General features: G+C 33.8%; 1 protein-coding gene across 1 annotated transcript in view; it reads left to right on the top strand.

The window, feature by feature from the left end:
* The first annotated feature begins 5,853 nt into the window (after positions 1-5,853).
* LOC106457374 (T-complex protein 1 subunit alpha-like) overlaps positions 5,854-9,380 on the top strand; it is a 30,840-nt gene continuing 27,313 nt past the window's right edge. The window contains exon 1 of the mRNA XM_013916785.2: positions 5,854-6,059. Coding sequence (XP_013772239.1) covers positions 5,987-6,059 — 73 coding nt within the window. The 5' untranslated portion in view covers positions 5,854-5,986. The remainder of the gene's footprint in view (positions 6,060-9,380) is intronic.

Genomic DNA, 9,380 nt, shown 5'->3' with positions numbered 1-9,380 from the left:
GGTTGTATGTAATAGTTCGTTTCATTGGTTATCAGGTGAAAAAAGAATCAATCACTTGACGCAATACACAGCATAGCAACTGTCTCTATTATAGACTGGAAAAAAAAGTGTTCAAAACTGGTAAAATACAGGTCTATAACAAAAACATTATTATTATTTACAACGTTTTTGTATCCTTTTTAATTTCTAAAATCCAAATTCTATCACTTTAATACTTGTTTCACCAGATCACCCGATGTTGTTGATATGGCCACTGATATAAAGGCTGATGTAATCAGGGAGGAATTTAGACCTTTTGTGTCTATTGGTGTTTTTGACAAGTGATACTGGCAATCCCATACCCATATGTATTCTATGTGATACTGGGGGCGACTCAATCATTGTTGTTAGAAGGTCTATTGCCTTTAGATTCGAGTTCTGCCACTGGTGAGTCTGTTATTGCTCAAGGTATTGAGAGTGACTTTGTTAATATTCCTCTTCATTACATTTAATTAGCATCAGACTTAGTTTCGGGACCAGTTGTGGTTGGAGTAAGACCAACTCTGCCAATTAAGGGTGTATCATTGTTGTTGGAAAACGATTTGGCTGGGGGAAAAGTTGTTGCCAAACCTAAAATGGTTAGTGAGCCGATCACTGTTTTGTCTAAGGATGATGTTGTCATTGAGGAGAATTCTGATGTGTTTCCCTCGTGTGCTGTGACTCGAGCTCAGGTTAAGAAATTCAGCCAAAAAACAAATGATAGACATGGATTCAGAGGACGATATTATAGATTTGTCTCAAACATTTTTTTGGATCCGACGAGGATTTTGTGGATAATTGTCCTACTAATGATTCCTAGGTAAGGGATAACAATGGACGTGAGGGATCTGATTCACTTAGTATGTTCCATTTACTAAAAGTAAATTGATACTGAGCAAGAAAAAGATCTGCAAATCTCTTCACTATTTAAATATGCACTTCTGAAAGACGAATTTGAGAAAGTTCCAAATGGTTATTTTTTTCAAAATGGTGTGCTTATGAGGAAATGGAGACCACCAGATGTGCCAGCTTCGGAGGACTGGGCTATTGTTTATCAAATCGTTGTTCCCAAAGCATATCGTTCTGAAAAAGTATTGGAAGTTGCTCACGAACTCCCCATGGGAGGTCATTTAAGTGTCAACAAGACATGTGACAAAATTATGAGACACTTCTTTTGGCCAAAAATTAGGCAAGACGTTTCTCAGTTTTGCAAAACTTGTAATATCTGTCAATTGGTCGGAAAACCTAATCAGAAAGAAAGAAAAAAGACTGTTAAATTGCAGTTTATCATACAAGAGTATGGTTTGAAGATAATCCATGTCATAAGGGTTGATAACATTTGTGCCGATGTACTTTCATGTACTATGTAATTTTATGATCATAAGGTTATTTGTATTGGTTGTATTCTATACTGTAATTATTATTGAAGTTGTATAATACTTTGGGTAATGTATTGTATATAATGTATTCTTGCCAATGTATGTGTATATATATAATATCTTAGTTAAAAATTTGCGTTAGACAATTTTTAATTCTCTAAGGAGGGAGTTGTAACGAATTTGTTATTATATATTTATTTTAATATCAACGTTTGTTTGGATTAAATTTACATATAGAAACATACACGGCTTATACTGTTAGATATGTATTGTGAAAGTCCCACCTATTCTCCAAAGTTGTAGAAGATTCTCAAGAGTAAGAATCAACAATATGTGTGTATGTAAACGCTTGTGTTAGCGCCAGTATTGTTACATAGAACTGAAATTTCTAGAAAACCTCCACACGCCTATAAATATAACCAACGCGACGCTATAGTTCTCTATAGTCAGTGTGCTACAAACTTTGGAAACTATAACTGTAATTGTTATAATGCTTATCAATCGGAAAACTTCAGATAGTTGACCAGAAGCATTTACAAAGTTCAAACATTACAACTCGTTTAACTTCAGTGGATTCTCATCGGACATTAGTATTTTTACGAAAACATTACATAATGTCACGGTGGAAAACCCGGTGTGTGTGGCTGATAAATAACGAAGGACAAAGCTAGCTAGCTTCCCGTTAAGTGAATTATACCTATGTGAATTCGTAATCAACTCGCTCATCGTGAACCCTCGATAAGATATTAAAGAAGTTCCAGACTAGAAAGAAAACTTTATATTGTTTGTAAGTTTGTGAAACTTTTGTTTATAAATGATTGTTTGTAATAACTGTTATTGTAAATCGTATTGTTGTGTGTATATTAAAACGTATTTGTGTTAAAAAAGAAAACTATATCAATCTTGTCGGCAAATATCATAAACTGAATATATATCGGCTTTTACTTAACTACTAAATCCAAAGAACAATTTAACTACTAAATTCAAAATATCATTTAGCTCAATTTCAGACCATTCGAAATTTTAATACGTGACATCAACAAGTAGCTAGTTGAAAACAACATAGCTAGAAGGGTTAAGTGGCTTGTTTGTTTGTTTGTTTTCTAATTAAGCACAAAGCTACACAATGGGCTATATGTGCTCTGCCCACCACGGGTATCGAAACCCGGATTCTAGCATTGTAAGTCCGCAGACATACCGCTGTGCCACTGGGGGGCTGGTTAAGTGGCAGAAGTCAAGTTTGGTTACAACAGCCCTCTGCCCTAAAATTACCTTCAGATGCATAGTGTGAGAATTATATATATTAAAAAAAACACTTAGTGGACAAGCTCTATATATGTCTACAGGCTTACATGTACCCATGCTTGGCTGGTCTGTAAAGTACATCAGAGCTGACGATATGGGTGAGGGGGGCAAGGAGCAGCTGACCCAAGGGCTGGGGCCTGTTGAGGGGCTCAGCAGTGGGATATTTCAAAGCTTACTACAAATGCATACTACTTAATGAACTAAAATGGCTACTGCTTTTTTCATGGATTCATGAAGAAATTTGTCACCTAAATTTCTTTTATAAAAAATCAGCAAAGTTAATAAATAGAATGAAAGAGGGGTCCGATGACGTTACTGACCCCAGGGTCTGAGCTGGCTCTCGACGCCCTTGAGTATGATTTATAATAAGTGCAGACATTGGGTACACCAAATTCACATTTGTTATTGTCAGGTTTTATGTATGGGTCGGATTCTTTACAGTAGGTGTCTGTGACTTCTTGGCGATAAATTTCAACAATAAACAAACAGCACACAGTCCACTTGTTTTAAAATAATATATTAAAACAAGTCAAACGTGTATACAAATGTTCGTTGCATTGTTGGTTATTATAGTTGTATCCAGAGCTTTAAATAAATAATTGTCTCTTTTTCGTCAAAGTCCACATAAGCTGGTTCAATTACTTTAGAACACAATTTGATAAGATGGATTCTTCTTCTTTCTCTGTTATTAAAATATAGTGTGTAATAATTTTGCTTTAGAAATGGCTACTATACGCTCTTTATCGCTAAACTCGCAATTATGCAGTCAAGATCTATCTTTATCGAACTAAATTTCCGATGCGTATTTATATCCCGACAGAGGACTAGAATGTTACACACACCACTAGATATTATGGTACAATAATAATCAATTAAAACAATGAGAAAAACTCAGAAAGCTCTGGTAACATGACGCAATAATATAACAATCACCAGTTCATAACTAATTAATTACACAATGTATGATTTGTAAATTGTTACGTAAACATACCTGCGATAAACTGTTGCTTCTAAAAAAATAACTAAATTTAACACTCGCATTAAACTTAAACTGAAACAGTTGTGTATTTCTAACAAACACATAATTACAAATACATAAGTTTCCAATTCAACACTTGCCATATATGCACTAGTGTGCTATTACCATAGCAACCAAGTTAGGCTACTCTCGTAAAAGTTGGTAGTTATTGTTCAGTAACACACTGCTCCTGTGAGTGGTGAAAATTACAGTGTTCTAGAGGTCTCACAGAATAAATAATTATTGGCAGATATAGCTGAATTAAACTATTCATCCTTTTTATCACCAGAATTAATATTCGCCCTATCGTTATCCTCATATTGTAATAATCACTCTAATAACCAAATATGACTAAATACTATTGTCCACAGTAAATGTGCTTTCACTGACTGGAATGAATGCCAACCATGGACCATCAGGACACTGTATTGCCTTACATAAGTTGCCATGCTCGTGTTGGTTGGTATCACAAGAGAGTAAATATGAGAGTAACCTTTGTGAAATAAGATCTGTTTCTTTGAAATTCATAGTCATCCAATTAATTTTCTGTGTCAGTAAATAACATAACTCCATTACTACACATGGAGTAGTTATACACATAGTTAAGTGCATTGGTGACAGTTTCTTTAGATCACTCTGTGGTCAGTTTGGGAGAACTGCTGCTACTATTATAAGGCTGAGTAGTTTTTTATAAATAGTCAGACTGCTGTTTTGAAATGGAAAATCACTCGATAACTTGAATAAGCAAGGGTTGCAAAGCCCTTTCAGTTATTGGTTTCTTTGCCAAATAATGGCCTAGCTGTAATATTCAAGTGGAAAATCACACAATGCAGTGCATACATTGTAATATAAAATAGCAGCTGATAACTTAGAAAGTAACGATTGCTACTTCCTCTCAGTCAGTGATTTGCAAATAAGCGATTGCCCTAACTTGGGGTGATCAAGTGGTTGTCCCAAAATGCCACCCATGCATTTTATCAGACTAAATCACTCACTAGCTTAGAGAGCAAGGGTTGCTCCACTTTTTCAGTAATTGGTTTCTCATCCAAATGAACATCCTAGCTGGCTTGTTATCTCAACCAAATGATGAGAAGCACATCTTTGTCTCAGCTGACTATTACAGCCATAATACTACTCCTTCTTGACCACTTGATTTAGCCAAGTACTGGCCATGTAGATTCCGTATGACACTGCTTGTTCCTGAATCTGTTTATTGTAGAACATTTCAGGACGTGGTCTAGCCCTTCCATAGCTACTCTCTTATATATTTGGGGAGACATCTCCTTTGTGGACTTGCATGGTTTTGATACAGATTTCTCCCTGGTGGACTTGCAGTATATCCCAGATGGAAAGTTTTGTATGATGGAATACCAATGAGTGGGCAAGCGCTAGGAGTTCAGTACTTGGTCGAGTGTTAGATCCTGATCCTGGGGTCACAGAAAAATGAGATACAGAGAGTATCTCGCCTATCCTGCGAGGTCTCACATTGCTCTGAGAGACTGTGGTTGCCCTGACAACTCCAATTCTATCTTAAGGAAGGCATCTCATAGATCCTTCATTTTCACCTCTGAGTGTTGATGCTAGATTTAGTTGATTGATTCATGCTAAGCGTTAAGCTACACAATGTAGAATCTGTGCTTTGACTATGACGGGTATCGAAACCCGATTTTTAGCGTAGTAAGCCTGTAGACTTACCGCTAAGCCACTGGGAAGGGGGCTGCTTTGTTTGTTTTAGAGCGGAGCTACATTCTTCCGTGTTTAAAACCACGAGAAATCGAGTCCCAAATTTTAGGGTTTGTAAATCCGTAACCACCCGTTGTCATACCAGGGTACGGGGGGCTGCTGTTGATGGAATAAGTATATTCTGAAACATTCGTCTCATATAAATAAAATGTTTTCATCCTAAAAACTGTGTTTTCTAATTTTTGTGATTATATTTTTGAACTTTGTAAAAAGTTATGGAATTAAATGTTGTTACTTACCGACTTGCGATAACTTAATCTAATATGCGTATTTAAAGTACAATATTTATAATTTATTGCGAAATATTGCACAGATGGAACACAAATCATATCAGATTACCTTTAGCGTGATCACGTGAGCAAATAAATGCATGTCTAGGATTTATATAATTCTGTAGCAATTGAATCGTAGGCACTTCCATTAGCGCCATCTTTGAATTGAGAATACCGGCTAAGTTTTAGCGTATATAAACTGATGTGTTAATTTCCAGATCAACGTTGTTTATACTTTTATTGGGCCCGAGATGTCTGTTATTGGGAGTATGTTAAGTGTTGGTGGTACAAAAACTTCAGGCGAATCTGTCAGAACTCAAAATGGTGAAATATTTTATTATTTATCGTACCTATTTCGTATTGTAGTTGTACTAAGTTGTAGTTAACTTGTAAGTTACAGAGAGATGGTGTTATTAATATTACTGTGTTTATTAGTAAATCAAAATTAAATTTTGTCTTTGAAGTTTGAATTTGGCTGTACAGTAGGATAAAACTTATAGGATTATAAGTTTAGATTTGATAACAAAGTCTGGAATCCACTTTTAGACTAATAAAGTTTAGAGACAGGTGGAATGGGTAATAAACAAAACTGTTACAACGTTTCGAGAATGTTTTGTCATTATCAGGTACAAAACTTAGCTTTACACTTACAATTAACTGCCTTCACTAGCCTTCAGTTCAGGCGAGCTGTGTGCTGTGAATAGTGGAATACTCGACTTTGGTAGTAACGGCACAGTGAAGAATATTCGAGAAATTAAACTTCGATAACTTTATAATCGATAGTACTGGAGGCATTTAAGTACAGAAATAAAAAAATGGTAAAATTATTCCGCTCTGAAGCTAAAATTACACAACTAACTAGTACTAATGTGTTGTACCTAATATAAAGTAATGTTGTTGTTATTATTATAGTAACAAATATTAGTTGTTTTTGGGCAAAAAAGGTTAACCTTTAATGGTTTATACTTAAGTTCTATAACTAAAATTATAATAAAATCATTCTAAAAATGTCCTTAAAGTAAGGTGTTTTCACAGCCTTTAAACCTTGTTGCCATGTCTTTAAAAGTATGTTTGTAAATGCTGCAATTTTATTGACTTGAAAGTTGAAGAGGAAATTAATTTGAAAAAAAAAAAAACACACTTAATTTCTCATACAGTAGAGCTTCTTGGTCTAAAGAAATTAATGTTAAAACTATAACTTTTAGCATAATCTGTCATGGTAAGGCCTTTAATTGGTATTTTTGAAATATTTCAAACTTGAAAATTTCTTAAGGTTTAGAAAAATGCTAATAATAATAATTAATAATAAATATAATGCTACTGTAGTATTTATGTCTCGAGACCTTAAGATGTGGACATATGCCTATATTTTGCAGGTTAATGCAATTCAGAGTTTACTGTTTGACAATTTGCTGAAAGTGTGAGAATGTATATCTGTAATAATAATAATTTTACTTATTAGATTTTAAATTAAATATTGTCATTTATTTCACTATACCAGACTATAATACAACACATACTTGCATATAATAAATTTATTATTAGAATTATATCTGCTGCCTGCCAACATCAATTTTAAATTTTCTGTATATTCTCATAAACAAATTCCAAATTCATTGAGTAGTAAGTTTCAAGTGGTTCATTAGACTGTGAGGTTAAAGGTAAGTCCTTTTGTTCTAATAGTTTGACTTGTGGTCCCTTTTTAAAAAAAGGTGATCTGTAATATTATAAGTCATGAAATGTGTTTTTTCTTGTTGTTTGAATTATTATATATTAGAAGAACATTTCTAAGGATAATTTTAGAAATGCATTTTCTTGTTTCACAATTTTTATAGCTGTTTGGTAAGATGTTTGATTTTGTTCTTGAAGGCAACCTTTTTTGATATAAACCTTGCTTTTATAAAGTTCTATACAAATAGTTATTTCTGTGAATTTGGGGAAGAAGCTGAAAGTGGACAGAAAATTAGCTTTTTTTTATGGTAGGAAGTATGTTGTGGTAAATGGTTAAAGGATATCACTATCGTGTTTCATCTTCAGTGGCTTAGAGGTGAACTTGAGTGCTTATAATGCTAAAATATGGGGTTCAAGAGAGCTTATTGTGTAGCTTTGTGATTAATGCAAACAGCCTATTGTGTTTCCTCAAATACAGTTCCTTTTAGGATTCACTTTTGGGCTCAGATTTTAGTACATTTGTTGTAATTAAACATTCTTGAGTTATGGCACACTTTGTCAGGTACTTTTCAGTGTGTTTAAAATAAATGGTAGACAACATGAGATAATTTGGTTCTTCAGGGTTGCTCTTTTACACCCACTCTTGGGAAAATAAAACTTTAAACATACCTTTTACTTTTCAAAAAATCATTAACTCCCCTCCTAAGTTCTTGTGAAGACTGGCCTCCAATACTGCTGAAGACAACCCATTCCACAAATCAATCATCTTGTTAGAAAAATAAAAACCACCATTACTGGAGCCTAGACTGTCTTTTCCAAATTTTATACTAATGTCCTTTCATCTTTGTATCTTCAGAATATAGCATAAATAATTCAGAATCTTTTCTCCTGTTGTTCCCTCCATGTAATTTTGTACATTTCAATGAGGTCACATCTTATGCTTCTTTTTCAAGATAAAAGAAGTTCAGATCTTAACATATCCCTGTAAAATAAACCCTACATTCCTAATATCATCAGGGATGTATCTTCTGAACCCTTTCAGAACAGTTAAGGACAACATAACATAAATAGGTAACATGGAAATGTTATTTTTGTCACATGTTCATGGCTTATGTTAAATTTTTCAGAAACATAAAAAGCCAAAGCAAAATTTCTTTACAATTTATAAGCTTTTGAATAAAATTAAGTAAATATTAAAAAAAAACACTAAGAATGTAATGGGAGTGGGGGGGATGGGTAGCTACAAAATTTTATGTGAATACATTTGTGTACACATCAATCAAACTATAAGAAATTTAGAATAAACAAAGGTAAGAGAAATGTTAAAAATAATAAGAGTGAAAATTCTGTTTTGGCTGAACGTGTAAGCGATAACGATCATATCATTCGGTGTGGGGGGGGGGGGTTGTGTGTTTCTTATGAAGTATTTATCCACCTTATTAATTGATTTGAGTCATTCTGTAATATCTCAACATCTTCAATACATCTAGAAATAACAAAGATGTAATCTACAAACTTTACTAATTTAGTAATTTTGCCCCTGTCAATATCATTAATGTGTTTAAAGAGCAAAGGCCAAGTACTGACCCTTAATGTACAGGGGTAAGAAGGGTACAGATCGACTGGACTTCCCTTATAACAATCTTTTGTTTTTTTCCCATCCAACCATCCTACAGTCTAATGAACTAGTCTTTTTTCCGAACCCCGTGATTTTTTCAGCTACTTTTTTGTGTTATATCTTATCAAAAGGTTTTTGAAAATCTAAGTTCATTCGCAAAGTTCGTAACCTTTCTTTTGTCCGTATAACAAGGTTCTCAAAGGGAATAACAGATAAGTAAAGGGAGATTACCTTTTGGTTTTTCATTATAACATATTTCACTAAATGATTTTATAAAGCTTCTTTTATCAGACTCTAGAAGTTTTCCCACTACAGAAGTAAGACTAACTGGTGTATAATTTTCAGATTTTCAATTT

This window comes from Limulus polyphemus, unplaced genomic scaffold (genome assembly GCF_000517525.1).
Source record: "Limulus polyphemus unplaced genomic scaffold, Limulus_polyphemus-2.1.2 Scaffold322, whole genome shotgun sequence".
Lineage (NCBI taxonomy): Eukaryota > Metazoa > Arthropoda > Merostomata > Xiphosura > Limulidae > Limulus > Limulus polyphemus.
Note: the sequence above shows the minus strand (reverse complement) of the source record. Positions and strands in the feature narration are given on the sequence as shown.